General features: G+C 41.9%; 1 protein-coding gene across 1 annotated transcript in view; it reads left to right on the top strand.

Moving 5' to 3' along the window:
- The first annotated feature begins 1,466 nt into the window (after window positions 1-1,466).
- LOC142210019 (beta-2-glycoprotein 1-like) overlaps window positions 1,467-22,648 on the top strand; it is an 87,819-nt gene continuing 66,637 nt past the window's right edge. Inside the window, exons 1-2 of the mRNA XM_075279049.1 lie at window positions 1,467-1,506; window positions 8,648-8,791. Of these exons, the coding sequence (XP_075135150.1) occupies window positions 1,467-1,506; window positions 8,648-8,791 (184 nt within the window). The remainder of the gene's footprint in view (window positions 1,507-8,647; window positions 8,792-22,648) is intronic.

Raw genomic sequence — 22,648 nt, 5'->3', positions numbered from 1 at the left:
GATATTTTTCTTGGCCTGCCACTTCTGGGCTTAACAAGAACTGTCCCTGTGGTCTTCCATTTCCTTACTATGTTCCTCACAGTGAAAACTGACAGGATAAATCTCTGAGACAACGTTTTGTATCCTTCCCCTGAACAACTATGTTGAACAATCTTTGTTTTCAGATCATTTGAGTGCGGGCTGTCCATGTTCGGCGACCATCAAACTTAACTGAACTTGAATTGTTTTGTAGAAAGAAATGGTCCAAAATACCTTCATCCAGGATCCAGGAACTGATTAAAAGCTACAGGAAGCAACTAGAGGCTGTTATCTTTGCAAAAAGAGGATGTACTAAATATTAATGTCACTTTTCTGTTGAGGTGCCCATATTTTTGCACCGGTCAAATTTTGGTTTAATGCATATTGCGCATTTACTGTTAGTACAATAAACCTCATTTCAATCCTGAAATATTACTGTGTCCATCAGTTATTAGCTATATCAAACTGAAATGGCTGTTGCAAACACCAAAATATTTAGAACTAAAAATGATTAAGATTAATAGGGGTGCCCAAACTTTTTCATAGGACTGTATAACACAGTGCACACTACACCCTCTGTACAGTGCAGAGTTTCTCCCCCACCCCCCATTCCTATGACTTTCTACCTATCTGTCTAAAATTGATTAAATCCAACTAAACAATGCTCCAGAATTGTCCTCTTATAATTCAGTATTACTGTTTTAGAGGTTTTTTTTCACTATCTATTTATTAGAATTGTTGTATCTGCACTGATACTTCATTTCCTTAGCGTACTCTGTCACAAAATAAGAGATGATATTCCTTTAATAGTCCCACAATGGGGAAATTGTGTCCAGTTTCTCAGGCAGGAAACGGAAAACTGCAAAGCGGAGATAGAGCGCTGATAGAGAACTGATAGAGCGCTGATAGAGAACTGATCCATTAAATGGATCAGTTAAAAAAAACTGACACATTAACATCAGTTAGTGTCCGTTAATGGTTGTTATGATAGGTGTCCGTTTTTTGTTTATTTTTAACGGACACCTTCATAACGGAATCCAACGGTAGTGTGAACCCTGCCTAACTAAGTACCATTTTTTCTACAGGGAGTCTTTAATCCTTGCGAGCAGGTGCCGGGATACAGCCAGAGTGTGATTTCTTCTGATCTGAACCACATGTACCATGTTTCTAGCATAGCCTGTGTGTCAAAGACCACAGACCTTATAAGCCTATGGACTATGAAATACAGTAAATGACAGGGTACATAGTGGGAGAATAATATTGTGGCACACATTTAGCACAAGGCCCTTTCTTGTGTCAAACATTCCTTGTATTATTGTACGACAAGTTGCATTAAACATGGAAAACTGTCTTCAGTTAAAGGAGAATATAGTAAAATTAAATGTAATATAATTTTCTCTTACTAGTCTATAATTGGGATATACAGTAACTAATTCTGCTCCGCAGCTATGGTGGATACTCTTGCTATAATTTGCCATTTTGGGGATCTAAAACTCATTAATGCAACTTTTACTGTTCCGTTGCTAGGTGAATAAGGAAATCTTCTAATGTAAGTTACTGCCAGCTGTGATGATGAGCAGTAACAATTTTGCAGCCCACTATTGGTATCTTTGGTTACTAATACATTCAGAAGTCACATGTCCTTCCAGTCGAGTATTAAATAGCAATGTAATCCTCATCCTACACTATGTTAACAATGGTAAATTAAAATGAGTTTAGAGATTCCATTGACATCTAGTGAGAACTATTAGTATTACACATGTACATAGTGTAATGACAGTCTGAGGTTTCTTTTCCTGTCTGTAAGGGTGTGATAGAGAGAGTGCTTTTGTAACCTCATACATTAATAGTGACCTGTATATGAGCAGAAATGTATCCTATATGCCTTCATACAATACTTATTCCCCTGTGTTGCACCACACAATCATTGCATCTATGCAAATACTACACCACTCTTTTACCCCATACAACAGTAATCATCCTGTTCCAGTATCCACGGTAGTAGCTGATCTCTGATCACGAGTGTTATTCCATAGATGTTGTGGTATCTAGGAGGTTTGCACAAGTAGACTGCCCCCCATTGCATGTTTGGGGGTTGCCGATAACTATTTTTGACAACCAAGGGTCTGATCAATGACCCTAGGTCTGCATGTGCCATATACCTGGATGATCATGCCCATAACAGTAGACGTTAGCCTATGTATGTGAATGTATATAGCAATATATACTACTGAAACAACAATCACGAGCTCCCTAGTGAGGCAACAAAATAAAGATCAAAAATGTTTAAAAAAAAAAAAAGTGACATGGCACCTAAAAATTATTCCTGTAAAGTGTTCCTTCCAAAATCCCAATAGCACTCCTTCCCTTCTGCGTCTTGCTGTGTGCCCATACATCAGTTTACATCCACATGCATAACAGATAATAGCATCCATTTTCTCATTTAACCCCTTGTAAATATCATAAATATATACCATAGACACACACAAAAATTATATGAAAGAGGAATATTTTATTGTAATATATATAAAAGATAGAAGATGAAAAATGACATGCATATCACATAAAATAGTGTTCCATACCACAGGGTGAACAAATCACAAGGTAATCCAGATAATAAACATTGTATACCAGGAGTAAATAAATGCACATAAAGCAAACCAAAGAGAAGATACAATATATACCTGGGTAGTAAGGGAAAGTGAAAACTCTGGGGCGTCAAAACATGTCCCGACGCGCTTTTCGCCTTAGCCTTGTCAAGTAAATGTGTGAATACTAGGGCTACGGTAAATTAATGTATTAGTCAAATATAAAAAAAACAAAAAACTTGAGGGTCTTCAGTAGTTGATACCTTTTTTTAAAAAAATATTTTTTATATTTCCTACCCACTGGCTAACACGGTAGAAAAACAAACATTTTCTTTGTATTGGTCAAAGAAATTTAAGGCTCCGTTCCCATGGAGTAACGCGCCACGCATCCAGACACGTATACACGTGTCAGAGTGTGAGCGCTCAAAACAGATCCCATTCACTTCAATGCGCTTACAGGCGCTACACATTGAAATCAATGGGAGGCTTTTTAACCCATTGATTTCAATGTGTAGCGCGCATGAGCTGGCACACATTGAAGTGAATGGGATCTGTTTTGAGCATTCACACCATGACACGTGTGTATGTGACTGAATGCGCAACGCGTTACTCCATGGGAACGGAACCTAATTTCATTCCTGTGAAATGCTGAACTGAACTTAATATCTGGAAAGGCTGGAAAGGATCTTAAAGGGTGATTAAAGGACGATGCCAACATTAAAGCAGAGATATGGCAAATTATATTTAGGAAATAATTTGGGTAGTAGGGCTAGCTATATGTAAGTCTTGTAATTTAAAAGCTTGAAAACTGTATTTTTTTTCCCAACAATTTTCACCAAACTTCATATTTTTCATAATTAAAACAAATCAACCAGACCTTAAGAGTAACACAAAGTGTGATTGTGTCACAAAAAAACTCAAATCTCAGAATAACTTCAATAAATTAAAATGTTTACCACCACTAAAGTTATTACCACATAAAGTGACACGTCACATGTCAGAAGCCTGTTTACATGAAAGTGCAGTTTTATATACCGCTAAAAAGCAGACAGTGCTCTGATATCACTGACATCTCCCTACTGTCAGAAGGGTGTTCCTCATAGCTCACTGTCATTGCTGAGTGGTAAGGAACGCCCATCTGACATTACTCTAACAGAGTCTTGTACGGTCAGAGGGGGTTTTCCTTTCAGAGGTTGCCCTTCTAAAAGTTGGGAGTTTTTGATGTTGAAACTAATGGCAACAATATCTTCACCACTGGGGCACAAACTGCGAAAACGGTATCTAGCGGTATAAAAACCGCACTTTCATGAGGACATGAAAGGTCCTCTTTAAGATGGTTTTAGGTTGACTCCAGTGACTTAACCCCTCAGATGCGATCATAGCATCCTGATGGATTGGGGGCAAGATCACGATCAAGCATTTCCCCCGCCACTACTCGGATCCCCACAATGAGATCCAAGGGACTGCTTGCATGAGTGCTTCCACCTCTCCATTCTTTTGTCTGTCATCTGTCATTTTCTTTCCACTATTTTTTTTTTTTTTTTTTTTTAGAATTAAAATGTTTTATTGAGATTTTTCAAATTTTCAAAACAATATACAACATAAGAATAACTGGGGAGATAACTTTCAAAATTTAGGTGAGGTGGGGAGGGGGGAAGACAATGGACATTAAATGTGGAGGGGAGAGTGAGTCCTAAAAATTAAAACAGGGATGTTGCACTAATTTGCACCAGTCACAGAGTGCAAATTACAAATCAACAGAATCCATTAAAGGTGAACATAATAGAGGGGGAAGTGAAATTTCCAGTAGACATATGGAAATGTGTGTGTCCAGGGTGAGTGAGAATACTCATGTGAAGAGGTTCAGATGAGAATCAAGGTAAGATGGGAGAAGGAGGGGTTATGAAGAGTTGGAGTGGAAGGATGTTTGGAAGGTGGCGGAGTAGTAAAACGTGTTCCACAGGAGCCACACATTTGATGAAAAGTATTGTCTGGTCATAGTTCAGTGATAATTTCTTCCATGCGTTTTATGTGCAGGATCTCTTGGAGCCAAGGTGCATGGTTTGGGAGTGAGGAGGACTTCCATAATCTAGGTATGATGGTCCTGGTGGTGGCCAGTAGGAAGTCTATCATTTTGAACGTGAATGAGGGCAATTCCACCAGATGTGAAGCATGGTGCCCTGACTTTTAGAGCATCTTCAGCAACAGTCAGAGATGGAGGGAAAGATCTTGTGGACGACTGAGAACCCTGTAATGGTGTGATAGGATTTTATAGTTGGTTTCCCGGGCCCTGCATGAGATAGAAAGTTTACTGCATGATTGGAAAGCTGAGAGCCACACGTCTGAAGGAAAGGAGGTCCCAAGTTCCTTCTCCCATGCAGCAGTAAACAAGTGGAAAGCGTCATGTTTGTTGTTAGAGAGTAGACCATAGATGACAGAGATGGAATGATGCAGGGGTGTTGAGGAGGTACACAGATGTGCAAATGGGTCTATATAGGTTATGTGTTTTTTATGACAATGGAGTAAAGATGTTGGAATTATAGGTATTACCAGTGGGAGGACTGAGTTCTATTGCCTTGGGATAGCAGGTCAGTGTGAGGGAGAAGTGAGGACATGGATAATCTAAGGGGTGTTACAGACTGGAAAAGAAACCTCTTTACACTATGTACATGTGTAATAGTAATAGTTCTCGCTTTATAGCAGTGGGCAGTGTAGCCGTCCAGGCCTGTGCCTTTACCCCTCGGGAGGTTGGTTATGCCCAGTTCCAGCTCTTTGGGAGAGAACAGGGTGTCTAGGAAGGTGGTGTCATCCATCTGGAGGTGAATTGCAAGGGGTGAATTGCAAGGGATGTTCAGTCTTGGGTTAGACTTGTGGGGAGGGGGTAGTATATAGAGAGATCCAATAATATTCTAAATAATAATAGTCTCAGTGATACAGTGATATGTAGGAGGCTAGGAAGTGAGTTTTCTGTAAGCATAAAATGTGGACTTGTGTTTTTTTGAGCCATAGAGAATTTGGGAATGTTTTTTGGGGGTGTTTAGGCAGGGGAGCTTTGAAGGAGGAAATAAGTATGTTTGCCATAGTGGGGGGCAGGAAGGTAGAGGGGTCAGGGGAGGACAGCTATGAAGGAGTAAGATAGAGGAAAGCGGGAGCTGTGAAGAGGTAAGGTAGGGACAAGAAGTATGAAAGAAAAAGAGAGCAGTACAGCTGTTCTCAAGGGGATGGAGTAAGTGAGCTCAAGTCTCAAGGTGGGCCTCAGGAGATGGCCACAAATCTATGTGGGAATGTGATGGGCACACTAGGGGTCTCAGGGGAGTGTAGTGGATATAAAAGGTGAAGCAAGTGAGTGGTAGACCTGGCCCATAGGCTAGTAAGGATGGGAGGTAAAATGAGCGAGAGAGTGCAGAAAAGTATGAAGAATAAACATGAGCATAGTGACAATAAAGTAATACAACAGTAGAACCATGATTAGTCCATAGAGTGAGTATCACCTGAAGAGAGTTATCTCAGGTAGGCAGAACTTATCCTGGAGTGAAATGGTCTCTAAAACAGGATCACTGGGCCTGGAGAAGTGGAGAAGTCCTAGTGGCAGTGGTCATCTTTGTCACCAGTCAAAATGTGGATCCCCAAGGTGTCATTGTTACTTAGGAGTAGTTCCCATCTAGGTAGCTGAACCGGAGGTAGTCCCAGGTTTTTCAGGAATGCCAGGAGGTCCCGGGAAAGGCGAGGATGAGCAGTTTCTGTTTGAGACGTAGTTGGAGGCCAAACTGGAAGCCCTAGAGGCAAGGAATTCCATGCTCTTGTAGAGCTGACAGCAGTGATTTAAGTGTGTTGTGGGATAAGCCCGGAAATAGAGAAATTTGGGCACCGTTGAAGTTGATGATTTTCTGTTCTGTGGCTTTCATCATGATTTAAGGTATGAGTGGATTTGGCAAAAAACATTGTTTTGTTGGGTCAGGGCTGTGAAATCTTAAGTACTGGTGGGTGCTGTCAATCGCAATGCGGATGTCAGGAGGTCTACCTAGGAGACTGCTGAAGATGTCACTGAGAGTAGTAAGAAGGTCCAAAGTTGGAGTTGCTTCAGGGAGGCTGCAAAGTTGAATGTTTTTGCCACGTTTGCGATTCTATAGATTGTTGATGTGTGTTAGCAAGTTATGGTACTGAGTTTCTGTGTTGGACATGGAGTTTGAGAGTGATTGTATAGATTGAGATGAAGGCTTGGAAGTGCTCCAGGTCATCCACTCTGTGTTGCAGGTTGGCTCTATCCGACTTCACCGCCTTGAGGTCTTGGCGCTAGGCCTTTTTTAAAATCTAGATTTTTGATTGTCCAAAGTGACTCGCCAGTTGTTCGGTTTTGTTAAAAAAATTTAATTTGGAATAGTGAGAACAGTCTTATTCCAAGAGATTTCATCAGGACAAAAATCATTAGACAAGTCATTTCTGGTAAAGGCCGATATTCCAAGAGCACACGTCAGGATTTGAATCAGCAGACAAGAGTTATCTGGTCACTGAAGCAGTGATACACAAAGACACGGGTCACGAAGCCAAACAATGAAAATAATTGCAGGCAGCTAGCTGACTGAGGAGGGCGGAATTTTAAATTTAGATCTCCTGAGCTGGTTATTAGACAAAAGTAAAGAACTTCTGACATTGCAGAAACTTCCAGCTCGGCAAAGAAACCTTAAAGCAACAATGGCAAAACTAATACTCCTGACACCCCTTCACAAACTATCAGATACATGCAAACATATCTTCCAACTTATGATTCTCTATATCCTGCCACATAGTTAAATCCATCTGTCAAGCAGTCACTGCATTATACAGATTCAAAGGCGCACAATCTTGGGCAAATCTACTATAAGAACTTCAAAGGGACAATGGTATCAATTTAATATCATAAAATGATTAAGCCTTATTAAAGTGAGAAGCTAAAGGACAATAGAGGAATGATAAAGAGGGAAAAGTAGGGGCAAGGGAGTAGGTGGGGGAGGTGCTTTGATATTTTGCATTCCCAAAATTGGTTCTGATTAAATATGTGGAAAGGCATGAGCTATACACAGAAATAGATACCAGGCAGAATGATTCTATATCACAGCACTCCCATCTGCTCTATGGCACTGCACTGTTTTTTACTGTGAAGTAACATTTGCTCATACTGCACTTTACTAAGTGTGGGGAAGGTAGAATCAGTGGTGCGGACCCAACCAGTCAGAGACAGGGACACAAATCTTGCAGCATAGCGCTTTATTTAAGAAACTAGCAAAATAAATAAACCTTTTACGTCAGGCTCAAAAATGAACACAATAAAATACAGCCTTAACTTCAGGCTAATTAATGTCAAACCAAAATCTTGCTCATCTGAGCGCTAACTAAACAGAAAATACTAACTGTACATGAGGCTTACTATCAGCTACACAAAGTCAACCAAAAAAACACCGCACTGTACACAAGGCTCTCAGGGTAAGGACAGACCCAGCCACTTCCGCTCCTCCCAGGATCTGTTCTGAAGTGCAGGCTCAGCAGGCTTTATGACCCAATAATGAACCTATCAAACACACCTGGGCGGAGGCCTACTCAAGACCTGCCCTGGACCACACATAAGTCAGGAATCTGGGGCTGATATAGCGGGACTCCAGCACTTTGCCTTTCACCTTTTCCCATAAGAGAACATTTTTAGCAAACAGCAACCTATAAAATCTATTTGTGTCGATCTGTGAGTTGGGATACCTGAGCTCTATCTATGCCTGGTGTTTTTAGAATAGGCGTATGGTATTTTCGGACTGTACAAGGAATGCCTGACTTTCACACACTTTCCTGGAAACGTATTTGTCATGGTATTAAAGGTTTAGGAACCACAGGTCTGAAAGCCGTTAGCCTATTGTTTAGCAACATTTTGCCCAAGCCTGTTCAGTATCATTAGCACAAATTGTAACATATATGAATGTTTGTTTGCCAATGTACTGTCTAAGTAGTTAGCAGCTTTATAGCAGTCTTACTATAAATGATTAATTACTTGTTCCACTTGCTCATTATTTTTTTTTAAAATGTTACAGATTTCTGCCCCACAAGAAAGAAAAATCCTATAGGTCATACTTGTCAAAAGGCTTGTACAAAGGACCTAGACTGTCCGAAGAAGAAGCTGAAATGTTTATGTGATGGAGAATGTGGATTGAGCTGTGTTACACGTATGTCTACATTTTTTTGTTATTAGACCAGTGAAATGGACTTAGTCTGAAATAAAAAAAAAAAAATGAAGTAGTGTCCACTTGTGCAAAAATAGATTGATTTATATGTATGAACACTTTGCAGGGCATTTTCAACAGAATCTATTTTCCCGACCCTAAATCAGTATGTACTGTAAATGTTTCTGTAACTTTATCATATTTCATGAACTATAACATGATGTCCAATGTGGTTCTCCAGGAGTATATAAATAGAACTCAATTAGCAGAATACGAGACATGCCCTCATTTCCTAATATAGTTTTATTAGAAATACTTTACTAAGAGCTCCTCTCTGGGATTATGGCTATAACAAAGTATAGTTTGCTTGCTTGTATTTTACCCACTGATATGAGGTACACTATAGATCATTTTGGACATGTCCAATATCTCATCATTCTTCTTTCAATGAAAAACTTAACCAAAGCAACCTCTTTTCAATATAGCCTTGAAATCCTATATTACATCATGGTCACTTGACCACATCTTTGCAGTTCTGGGCATATTGGCATTACTCTCCATGCTGATAATATTACCTAGACATATTGTAGCTATGTCCCTTTTTGATGGATCGTGGCCACAGCATGCCATCATCCACTTTAATTTAAGATCCTTCCATCCTCCAGTAGATGATATGTTGCTGCACCCCCTTACCCCGGACAGAGCTTTCTGCCCTGTGATCAACACCCACCTCTTTCCCAGGGCCAAGAGTGCTGTTACAAGGGGTGTGGCAGGAGCCGTATTTACTTTGTGTTGCCCTGCTTTCTTCCCATTTAGACCACACTGGTACCCTGAAGATGTATGTTGATTACAATTTGTCCTTAAAACGTACCCTAAAAGTATATCTCAGAACATCTGGGTTTCATGCAAGTCTCCCGGCAGCCAGCAAATTGATATTCACAGCATTATGACATAAGCAGTGCACTGAATACTACTGAGAACATGCAGACATCAAACTGAAAGTTCTGTTTCATGTAACTTTCTCAGTAGATCTGATATGGTTGGAATATAGGACCTTTATGGGAAGTTTACTGGTTGAGTTACAGACTTAGCTAATCCCAAGCATATGTAATTTATTGATTAGATATAGATATAGATATATATATATATATAGAGAGAGAGAGAGAGAGAGAGAGAGAGAGAATAAATCATGATGTACTTTGAAAAATAAGTAATTTTTAATTTTTTTAAAAAGCATACAATACACTGGCATATAGAGACGTATTTCTATATACCAAACATACATGTTATTAAAGCTTTGGTCAGATAATTTTTGTTGCCTAATGCGCTTAAAGGGGTTGTCTATGGAAAAACAGTTTTTCGGCTGGAAGCTGGGGGGAAAAAATAAGTTGTCACCTGTCCCTGGCATGCCGGTGTCTCAAGCCGCTATTCGGTCTCACGGCACCCTGGAGTTTTTTCTGGTGGGTGTCCTCATTGCACGTGAGGCCAATCAGTGGCCTAAAGAAAGGAACCAGGAAGTCAGTCATATACACTCACTGGCCACTTTATTAGGTACACCTGTCCAACTGCTCGTTAACACTTAATTTCTAATCAGCCAATCGCATGGCGGCAACTCAGTGCATTTAGGCATGTAGACATGGTCAAGACAATCTCCTGCAGTTCAAACCGAGCATCAGTATGGGGAAGAAAGGTGATTTGAGTGCCTTTGAACGTGGCATGGTTGTTGGTGCCAGAAGGGCTGGTCTGAGTATTTCAGAAACTGCTGATCTACTGGGATTTTCACGCACAACTATCTCTCGGGTTTACAGAGAATGGTCCGAAAAAGAAAAAACATCCAGTGAGCGGTAGTTCTGTGGGCGGAAATGCGTTGTTGATGCCAGAGGTCAGAGGAGAATGGCCAGACTGGTTCGAGCTGATAGAAAGGCAACAGTGACTCAAATAGCCACCCGTTACAACCAAGGTAGCCAGAAGAGCATCTCTGAACGCACAGTAGGTCGAACTTTGAGGCAGATGGGCTACAGCAGCAGAAGACCACACCGGGTGCCACTCCTTTCAGCTAAGAACAGGAAACTGAGGCTACAATTTGCACAAGCTCATCGAAATTGGACAATTGAAGATTGGAAAAACGTTGCCTGGTCTGATGAGTCTCGATTTCTGCTGCGACATTCGGATGGTAGGGTCAGAATTTGGCATCAACAACATGAAAGCATGGATCCATCCTGCCTTGTATCAACGGTTCAGGCTGGTGGTGGTGGTGTCATGGTGTGGGGAATATTTTCTTGGCACTCTTTGGGCCCCTTGGTACCAATTGAGCATCGTTGCAACGCCAAAGCCTACCTGAGTATTGTTGCTGACCATGTCCATCCCTTTATGACCACAATGTACCCAACATCTGATGGCTACTTTCAGCAGGATAATGCGCCATGTCATAAAGCTGGAATCATCTCAGACTGGTTTCTTGAACATGACAATGAGTTCACTGTACTCCAATGGCCTCCACAGTCACCAGATCTCAATCCAATAGAGCATCTTTGGGATGTGGTGGAACGGGAGATTCGCATCATGGATGTGCAGCCGACAAATCTGCGGCAACTGTGTGATGCCATCATGTCAATATGGACCAAAATCTCTGAGGAATGCTTCCAGCACCTTGTTGAATCTATGCCACGAACAATTGAGGCAGTTCTGAAGGCAAAAGGGGGTCCAACCCGTTACTAGCATGGTGTACCTAATAAAGTGGCCGGTGAGTGTACATCACCAGCATTGTCCCCTTTATACCTGTAGCTCAATAGCTAGAGTGCCTATTCAATATACACAAGATTATGAGTACTAAATCTGATAGCTTCAAATGATAAAAGATAGATAATTCCTGTCTGTGATTTACTTACAATTTTAATAATTTCTTTAAAAAAAATTATATATATATATGTGTGTGTATGTATGTATGTATGTGTATATGTGTGTGTATGTATGTATGTGTATATGTGTGTGTATGTATGTATGTGTATATGTGTGTGTATGTATGTATGTGTATATGTGCATATATATATATATATATATATATATATATATATATATATATATATATATATATATACATACATATTTGTATGTATGTGTGTGTATACCAAGGCCGATATACAGTCCTATGAAAAAGTTTGGGCACCCCTATTAATCTTAATCATTTTTTGTTCTAAATATTTTGGTGTTTGCAACAGCCATTTCAGTTTGATATATCTAATAACTGATGGACACAGTAATATTTCAGGATTGAAATGAGGTTTATTGTACTAACAGAAAATGTGCAATATGCATTAAACCAAAATTTGACTGGTGCAAAAGTATGGGCACCTCAACAGAAAAGTGACATTAATATTTAGTAGATCCTCCTTTTGCAAAGATAACAGCCTCTAGTCGCTTCCTGTAGCTTTTAATCAGTTCCTGGATCCTGGATAAAGGTATTTTGGACAAACAATTCAAGTTCAGTTAAGTTAGATGGTCGCCGAGCATGGACAGCCCACTTCAGATCATCCCACAGATGTTCAATGATATTCAGGTCTGGGGACTGGGATGGCCATTCCAGAACATTGTAATTGTTCCTCTGCATGAATTCCTGAGTCGATTTGGAGCGGTGTTTTGGATCATTGTCTTGCTGAAATATCCATCCCCGGCGTAACTTCAGCTTCGTCACTGATTCTTGAACATTATTCTGAAGAATCTGCTGATACTGAGTGGAATCCATGCGACCCTCAACTTTAACAAGATTCCCGGTGCCGGCATTGGCCACACAGCCCCAAAGCATGATGGAACCTCCACCAAATTTTACAGTGGGTAGCATGTGTTTTTCTTGTAATGCTGTTTTTTTTGGACGCCATGCATAATGCCTTTTTGTATGACCAAACAACTCAATCTTTGTTTCATCAGTCCACAGGAACTTCTTCCAAAATGAAGCTGGCTTGTCCAAATGTGCTTCTGCATACCTCAGGCGACTCTGTTTGTGGCGTGCTTGCAGAAACGGCTTCTTTCTCATCACTCTCCCATACAGCTTCTCCTTGTGCAAAGTGCGCTGTATTTTTGACCGATGCACAGTGACACCATCTGCAGCAAGATGATGCTGCAGCTCTTTGGAGGTGGTCTGTGGATTGTCCTTGACTGTTCTCACCATTCTTCTTCTCTGCCTTTCTGATATTTTTCTTGGCCTGCCACTTCTGGACTTAACAAGAACTGTCCCTGTGGTCTTCCATTTCCTTACTATGTTCCTCACAGTGGAAACTGACAAGTTAAATCTCTGAGACAACTTTTTGTATCCTTCCCCTGAACAACTATGTTGGACAATCTTTGTTTTCAGATCATTTGAGAGTTGTTTTGAGTAGCCCATGATGCCACTCTTCAGAGGAGATTCAAATAGGAGAACAACTTGCAATTGGCCACCTTAAATACCTTTTCTCATGATTGGATACACCTGGCTATGAAATTCAAAGCTCAGTGAGGTTGCAAAACCAATTTTGTGCTTCAGTAAGTCAGTAAAAAGTAGTTAGGAGTATTCAAATCAATAAAATGATAAGGGTGCCCATACTTTTGCACCAGTCAAATTTTGGTTTAATGCATATTGCGCATTTTCTGTTAGTACAATAAACCTCATTTCAATCCTGAAATATTACTGTGTCCATCAGTTATTAGATATATCAAACTGAAATGGCTGCTGCAAACACCAAAATATTTAGAACTAAAAATGATTAAGATTAATAGGGGTGCCCAAACTTTTTCATAGGACTGTATATATATATATATATATGTGTGTGTGTATATATACAGCCCTATGAAAAAGTTTGACTGTTATACCCCAAACCAACCGCCCCGCCCCACCCCACCTCCCCATATAATGGTCACCAACGAAGAGGAAGATGAGACTCCATGGACTGTTATACCCCAAACCATCCACCCCACCCCCACCACTCACCCACCCGAGGCCAACTCCCCCCCCCCACACACTTTACTAGCTTTGGCAATGCCAAATATCTATTCGGACGTGCCAATAAAGCTTTTTTGATTTGATTTGATTTGATACACACACACACACACACAGTACAGACCAAAAGTTTGGACACACCTTTTCATTCAAAGGGAAGTGGCCATCATTATTTTAAGAAATGAAGGTCAGTTAGTCCAAAAAATTGGGCAAACTTTTAAAGTGTCCCCAAGTGCAGTTGCAAAAACCATCAAGCGCTACAAAGAAACTGGCTCACATGAGGACCGCCCCAGAAGAGGAAGACCAAGAGTCACCTCTGCTGAGGAGGATAAGTTCATCCGAGTCACCAGACTCAGAAATCACAGGTTAACAGCAGCTCAGATTAGAGATCAGGTCAATGCCACACAGAGTTCTAGCAGCGGACACATCTCTACAACAACTGTTAAGAGGAGACTTGGTGCAGCAGGCCTTCATGGTAAAACAGCTGCTAGATAACCACTGCTAAGGACAGGCAACAAGCAGAAGAGACTTGTTTGGGCTAAAGAACACAAGGAATGGACATTAGACCATTGGAAATCTGTGCTTTGGTCTGATGAGTCCAAATTTGCAATCTTTGGTTCCAACCACCGTGTCTTTGTGCGATGCAGAAAAGGTGAATGGATGGACTCTACATGCCTGGTTCCCACCGTGAAGCATGGAGGAGGAGGTGTGATGGTGTGGGGGAGCTTTGCTGGTGACACTGTTGGGGATTTATTCAAAATCGAAGGCATACGGAACCAGCATGGCTACCACAGCATCTTGCAGTGGTATGCTAATCCATTTGTTTTACGTTTAGCTGGACCATCATTTATTTTTCAAAATGACCCCAAATACACCTCTAGGCTGCGTAAGGGCTATTTGACCAAGAAGGAGAGTGATGGGGTGCTATGCCAGATGACCTGGCCTCCACAGTCACCAGACCTGAACCCAATCGAGATGGTTTGGGGTGAGCTGGACCAGAGTGAAGGCAAAAGGGCCAACAAGTGCTAAGCATCTCTGGGAACTCCTTCAGGACTATTGGAAGATTTTATTAATATTTGGATGTGAAAATGAAAAGTTTTTTTTCCAATAAACCGTCAATTTTTATTTTCACAAGAGGATAACGGAGAATAAGTTTGTTACACAATTTCTCCTCAACACGGCAATACCCCGTATGTGGTTGTAAACTGCTGTATGGGTACATGGTGGGGTTCACAATAGAAAGCGCACTATTTGGCTTTTAAATTACCAGTAAAATTGATTCCCCAAAGAACTGCACCCTTTAAAGAATTTATCAGGGGTGCAGTGAGCATTAGTGCCCCAGGCGTGAATGCACGGCAGATGGTGAAGCAAATTTCCCACTATATCCCCAGTAGCACCTATGAATGGGGGTCACTTCTGGTATCTTTTCCTTTTGTAAGCTGTAAATGTGAGGTATACCCTGATATACGTTCGCACAGCTTATACATTCCAACACCCCTAGGACAGCACCAACTCCAACCCAATAGTGGTGTCCACCAAAGCACCAGATGGTGGGTATGGACTTGACGGCACTGCTAGGCAGAATGGTATGAGACATTTTAAACACACAGCACACCACAAATCACAGTAGAACCAGATACTGGAAACACTTACCAGAAGATGTTTTGGGTAGAGGTGCAGGTCCAAGGAACCAAAAGACAGTGGTTGTCTGCAGGTGTCAGGAGAGAATCAAGCGTTGTCGTACAGTCCAGGTCATCAATAAGATGGCAGCGCAGGCCAAGTCCGTAACAGGATTGGTAGTAAATTACAAAAACAGGTTCAGGAAGCAGAGGTCTAGAGGCAAGCCAGGGTCATAAACAGGAGCAGGCACAGCACACAGCAGGAAAAGGCAGAGTCAGAGGTCAAGGCAAAGGGTCATAACACAGGTAATCAGAAAACAGGAGAATGTTTACAATCAGATACTACAGGAGAAACACTGAATAGCCAGTGATGGTCCGGAGCAAGAGCCCATCCATAAATAGGATACAGCCCACCGCTAGGCCGAACAACTGGAAGTCCCCCATCCGGCTCAAAAGGAGACAGGGGATAGGAGATCACAACACTGTGGAGGTTCCTGTCTGCCTCCCGAGACCTGGAAGCAGGGGACTTGGGAGCACAGAAAGGAGAGGGCCGGTACCTCTGCCCTACTCCTAACAGTTCCCACCGGGCCAACAAAAACCGGAACAGGATTGAAAGGAAATTTTCTATGGAAACTTCTCACAATGGACTGACCTGGCAGATTCCCAGGAACGGTCCTCTGGGCCATAACCCTTCCAGTGTATTAAATACTCTAACCCCCCTCTGACCCTTCAGGAATATAAGATTCTGGCCACTTCAAATTCCTGATTCCTTTCAACGAAGACAGGTGGATGAGGATTGTCAGAAGGAAGGGCAGGAGGAAAATAATTCTTAAGCAGGGATTTGTGGAAGACATTTATGACTCTTTACAGAAGGAGGGAGAGCCAAACAAAAAGATACGAGGTTTTTAACTTCAATGATCTCATAGGGACCAACAAACTTAGGCCCCAACTTATGAAGGAACCTTTAGCGTAAGATTCCTAGAGAAAAAGGCACAGGACCTATGATTGGTGAGTAAGGTGGAGACCTGGGACAAGACAGCCCCTACCCCTACTTCAGAGGTATCTACTTCCACTATAAATGGCTTACTAAGATCCAGTTGGACCAAAGCTGGAGCTTTAGTAAAGGCATGCTTTAGGAACTTAAATACATGCATCGCCTCCTGATTCCAATTTACTAAATCAGCTCCTTTCCGAGACAGGTCAGTCAGTGGCTTTGCTGTAGTGGAAAAGTTAGCAATGAATTTTCTATAATAATTTGCAAAACCGAGAAATCTCTGCAAAGTCTTTAAGGAAGTAGGTCTAGCCCACTCAATCACAGCCTGAACCTTAGATGGGTCCATGTTGATGGCCAAGGAAAAGAGAAGATAAAGATAATTGCCGGACCCCAAACAAACATTTTTCCCACTTAGCAAATAATTTATTCTCCCTAAGGACTTGCAGAACAGACCTGACATGTTTAATGTGAGACTCCTAGTCATGAGGAAAAAAAATCCAAATATCGTCTAAATAGACAATAACAAAATGGCCTTCAAAACTTCGGAAAATGTCATTTAACAAAGGCCTGAAATACTACAGAAGCAGGGGCCACACGGTGGCTCAGTGGTCAGCACTGCAGCCTTGCAGCGCTGGAGTCCTGGTGTTCAAATCCCGCCAAGAGAATAAAACCATCTGCAAGGAGTTTGTATGTTCTCCCCGTGTTTGCATGGATTTCCATCCCATATTCCAAAAAAAGACATACTGATAGGGAAAAATGTACATTGTGAGCTCTATGTGGGGCTCACAATCTACATTAAAAAAAAAAAAAAAAAAAAAAAAATACAACAGAAGCATTACTCAACCTGAAAGACTATGTACTCATAATGCCCTTCAGGTGTGTTTAAAAGCTATCTTCCACTCATCCCCCTCCTGAATCTGGACAAGATTATAGGCCCCTCTTAAGTTTAACTTAGTGAAAAACTTAGACCTAGCAGTCTGGTGCAATAAATCAGGGATAAGAGGCAATGGATATTGTTTTTTTACAGTGATTTTGTTTAACCCCCAGTAATCAATACAGGGTCTAAGGCCACCATCTTTCTTTTTGACAAATATTTGGTATTGCCACATCCATAATAACCCATACAGTAAAGCTCAAACATTATTTATCCTGCACAGTGAACGTTGTGGAAAAAAATGTTGGAAGTAATGAATTTTCACTATCTTGCTCAAAACAGTAGCAATAAAAATCACAGCTCATCCTGCGAAAAATTAGTCCTCAACCAACTTTGCCAACAACAAAATAAAATTGTTACAACTCTCAGAAAATGGCAATGCAAGAATAATTGTTTTATTCCCCCAAATGCAAAACTAATAATGCATAAAAAAACAATATAAATTAGGTGTTGCTGTAATCATACTGAGAATGTGACATATTACTTAATAAAATTTAGTCAATTAAAGTCAAAGTCAACCCAAAATGGGGCCATTACAAAATGCATATCATCCTGCAGCCCTCATATGGCTACATCACCAGAAAAAAATTTAAATAAATAATAAAAAAAAAGCTTGCACAATGTGAAGACAAAACACTCCAAAATTGCCAAATCACTGACAAAACTGGCTGTGGCAGAAAGGGAATGTATAATCTGTGCAAGCATACATAAGGGTACACCCCAGGTGAGAGAGCTTACAAAGGGTAAGATACCAGAAGTGACCCAATCATAGGAGCTACTGGGAAAATAGGGAATTTGGAATTCCCACTGTTCTCCTAAACTTATGTATTCATTTTTTACCATCTGCTGTGCATTCGCTTCTGGGAAAACTAATGCTCATTATGCCCTTTGATAAAATCAATAAGGGGCAGGGCCATACGGTGGCTCAGTGGTTAGCACTGCCGCCTTGCAGTGCTGGAGTCCTTGTGTTCAAATCCCACCAAGGACAAAAAAAACATCTGTAAGGAGTTTGTATGTTCTCCCTGTGTTTGCATGGATTTCCATACCATATTCCAAACACATACTGATAGGAAAAAATGTACATTGTGAGCTCTATGTGGACCTCGCAGTCTACATTTAAATAAAAAAAGAAAATCAATAAGGGGTGTAGTTTTCTACATGAGGTCACTCCTCAGGGGGTTCTACTTTACTGGCACCTTAGGGGCTCTGCAAACATGATGTGGTGTCCAAATAGCACAGATCTAGATGGTTGGTTTTTGGATACCATGTCATGTTTGAATAAATAAAAAAAAAAACACTTACAAAATGGGGTCACTTTTTTGGGAAGTTCAACTTTACTGGTACCTCCAGGGCTCTGCAAAACAATATGGCACCCAGAAACGAGTCCCTGAAAATCTATACTACAAAAGCTAAAAAACACAGCCTCTTCCCCGGTGTGCCCTATTGTGTGCCTAAACAGTTTATACCCACATATATAACTTTTTTTGAACCCAGGATAACCCACTTAAAAGTTTTCAGGAGTGTGTGTCTCTGTTGACACAAAGTGGGCGCAACGTATTGGACAATGAAAAACATATTTCTTTAAAAATTTCAATTTTCACCTTGTACCTTTTAGGGAATCACTCTTGGACTGAAAATTATAATATCCATTGATAAATTCTGTGAGGGGTCTAGTTTACAAAATGGGGTCACTTTTAAGGGGTTTTCATTGTATTGATATTATATAGGCTTTGTAAATGTGACATTGCACCCGAAAACTATGCCAGCAAAATCTTCCCTTTGAAAGTTAAATAGCGCGTTTTCCCTTCTGAGCTCCTCTATGTGCCCAAAGAGCAGTTTACAACTACATATGGGGTGTTGTCTGTCCCCAAGATATTGTGTAATAAACTTTGGGCTGCTTTTTCTCCTTTAAAGGGGCTCTATCATTAGTAAAAGTCATTTTTAACTTATCAAATAACAAACAAATCATTTGCTGATGGAGTAAATTGTGCTCCTTAAAGAGACTGTTGTCACTAGCCCACAAAGACCTGTGGAGCACAAAGATGAGAAGCAGGCTGTACAAAGAGCTTTGCAAAAGATGACCCCAGATAAGATAAGATAAGATATTCCTTTAATAGTCCCACAATGGGGAAATTTCAGTGATACAGTTTCATAGATGGTACAGTAGTATATAACAAGAGAGAAACACATAGAAGCTCATGGCAGATAGAGGAATCATAGCAACTAAAAAAGAAAGAAACACAGACACACTGAAGGATCATTTAGTTCTCTGTGCGGATTGATGTTAATAATAATAATAATAATAATAATAATAATACAGCCGACTGTGGTTGTAGGACACGAGGAGGGGGTCACAGCATGTGGATATAACAAGCAGAAATTTTGCAGAGGTGGGGGACATAGTCAGCTATCATGATACATGTGGTAGTTCTTGGTAGGTAGTGAGATCTCCTGCTCACAGCTGATAGTTCGGTATCTTGCGTCAGCGCTATTGTCCTTTTAACCACAAAAAATGCCCCAAATGTCCTTCATCACAAGCCCTCCTCCTCCTTCCTTCTTACCACTGTGTTCTACTGCCCCAAAGAAGTCAGAAACCATCCAGGCGTACATGGTGCTGCTTTCTTGCCAAGCTTCCATAACTCTTGGGGTAGGTGGGTGATGGTAGGTTCCCAGGCTGTAGCAGAGTCCCACGTGTCCACAGTAGAAGAAAGAAATACCAGTCAGCTGTAGCATCTTCACACATCAGTAATAGATGCCAAAAAAAATCATCTCCTTGAAGAAGAAGTCCACACTTCCATGTAGGTTTTCATCCATGCCGCATGGTGGGGGGATGGTAGCAGGCACATGTGTAGACACAGGAAACCAGCTGAACCAGGTCTTGTCATTGTCCATGCTATACAATAGAAACAAAAGGAACAAAATACTCCACAGGGTCCTCCGTTCGATTTATAGTTGCTAATTCATAGTGCTAGTTTCTTGGTTACAGGATTCTTGAAGATACAGAGAAAGAGTGAGAAAGGAAAGATAAAATTTGCTCCCAGCTTGGAGCACCGCATCAAGGCAGCCAGCCACTCAGGGGGGGCACCAGAACGTCAGATGATGACGTGGAGGCTTTCCTGACTGTTTGAGAGAGTGGCCGAATGGGAGAAATTGCCAGCTGCTGACTGGGCAGACGTCATTGCACCCTATCTGACCAGTGAACCCCAGAAGGCCTATTATGATCTCTGCCAGCAGGATGTCCAAGACTATGAAAAGTTAAAGGTGGAAATTCTTGCTCGGCTGGGGGTAACCACTGCTGTCCGTGCCCGGCGGGTACATACCTGGAGCTACCATATGGACAAGCCTGCCAGATTCCAGATGTATGACCTGATTCACCTGGTAAAAAAGTGGCTGTAACCAGACACCTGTACCCCTGCAAATATGGTGGAGAAGGTGGTCCTAGACCGGTTCACCAGAGCTCTTCCTCCTGCGTTGCAGCGCTGGGTTAGACATGGAGACCCCAAAGATGCCAACCAGCTCGTCAGACTTCTGGAGAGGTACCTGGCGACTGAGGTGGAACTCCGTGATGACCCTACAGCGCGACCATTCCCCAGGAACACCCGGCGGAGGGCACCTCCCAGTAAGACTGTTCCGTTATTTGAGAGCGGAGGGAAAAGAGCTCGAGATGTGTTTTCTAAGCAGTCCACCAGCCCAAGAAGGGACTCTCTGCTGGAGAAACCAGGGCTGGTACAGTGTTGGAGATGCCATGAGCGGGGACATATTGCTGCCCAGTGCCCATTCACCTCTGAGCCAATGGACTGTGATGCTGGTGGGCATCGATCATTATTTGCCAGACCTGTGTGTGCTCCGGGACTAGAGACTGGGCCTCAGGTCTGCCAAGTTGTGGAGAATGGCCATTCTGTCCAGGCGTTGTTGGACTCTCGTAGCCTGGTCACTCTGGTGCATGCCAGCTTGATAGCTGGGGACTTTATCCCGGACAAACGTATGAGTGTTTGTTGCATCCATGGGGATGTCAAGGACTACCCCATGTCAAAGGTCCAATAGAGACTATAGTAGGATCTGTTTATTATGAAGTGGGTGTTGTAAAAAAAACCTTATGCATAATGTGATTTTGGGACGTGATTTCCCTTTGTTCTGGGATTTGTGGGGAAAAGGTACAACCACACAGCCAAAGGTGGAAACCCCGCCTATGCCCAAAGTGCATGAGGAGGGCGACACCTTTCCATTACAGGTTCTAGCTGGAGAGGAAGGTGATGCCTCTTCCCCAGCCCCCGAGCCTAATATACCTGAATTAGAAATCTCACAGGATAATTATAGTATGTTACACTATGTGTGAATGCTCTGTGGACACCTATGGCTGATAGGGGAAATGCACAGCAGACAATAGTTACAGCAAAGAAGAGACGAACTTACAGTCAGTTGCAGCACAGCTGGGTAGCGTTCGGCCGGTAGTAAAAGGCAGGTTGTGTAGCACTAGAGGTTTTCCTGATGAGAGACTGAATCAATCAGGGGGAGCTCATGTGCAGCTGAGGGGATAAGCTGAAGGGCAACAGCCGGGAGGAAGACAGGTATCTAGATACAGGTATGGTAGGAACTGGCAGAACTCTGGAACAAGAGAACCACAGGACTCTTCACAATAGAGGCGGGGAGCTAGAGGCAGCCGAGACAAAGATCTGACTGATACTCAAGCAGGGAGAAACACAGGTGCATTCATTAATATAGCCTCAAGAGCAGGCAAGATGGCCACCGAAGCTATAGCGGCCATCTTACAACGAGGCAGACTTGCCCACAGACAGGTGAAACGTAAAAACAGAACTGGATCCTTACACTACCCCCACCTTAGGAGTGGCCTCCGGACACCCTATGGGCAGGCTTACCGGGATGTCTTCGGTGGAACCTGGACACCAGACGGGGAGCATTTATATTATCAACAGGTTCCCAAGAATTTTCTTCAGGCGGGTACCCTTCCCACTTGACCAGATACTGTAATTGGTTCCTATGGATTCTAGAATCCAGAATCTCTTCCACCAAAAATTGTTCCTCACCATCAATCAATACTGAATCAGGTGGTTGGGCAGCGCGTCCCGGGAACGGATTAGGGATAGCAGCCTTCAATAGGGAAACATGGAATACTGGATGGATTTTCATGGTGTTGGGGAGCTTTAATCTAACGGCCACTGCACTGATGATGGCACTTATCTTAAATGGTCCTACAAATCTTTGCCCCAGCTTCGGGGAGGGTACTCTCAGTTTTAAATTTTTTGTAGAAAGCCAGACTAAGTCTCCAACTTTGAATATGGGTTCTGGTCTGCGGGACTGATCCGCTGATCTCTTATATCTCTCC

Source organism: Leptodactylus fuscus, chromosome 6 (genome assembly GCF_031893055.1).
Source record: "Leptodactylus fuscus isolate aLepFus1 chromosome 6, aLepFus1.hap2, whole genome shotgun sequence".
In the NCBI taxonomy this organism is placed as follows: Eukaryota; Metazoa; Chordata; class Amphibia; order Anura; family Leptodactylidae; genus Leptodactylus; species Leptodactylus fuscus.
Note: the sequence above shows the minus strand (reverse complement) of the source record. Positions and strands in the feature narration are given on the sequence as shown.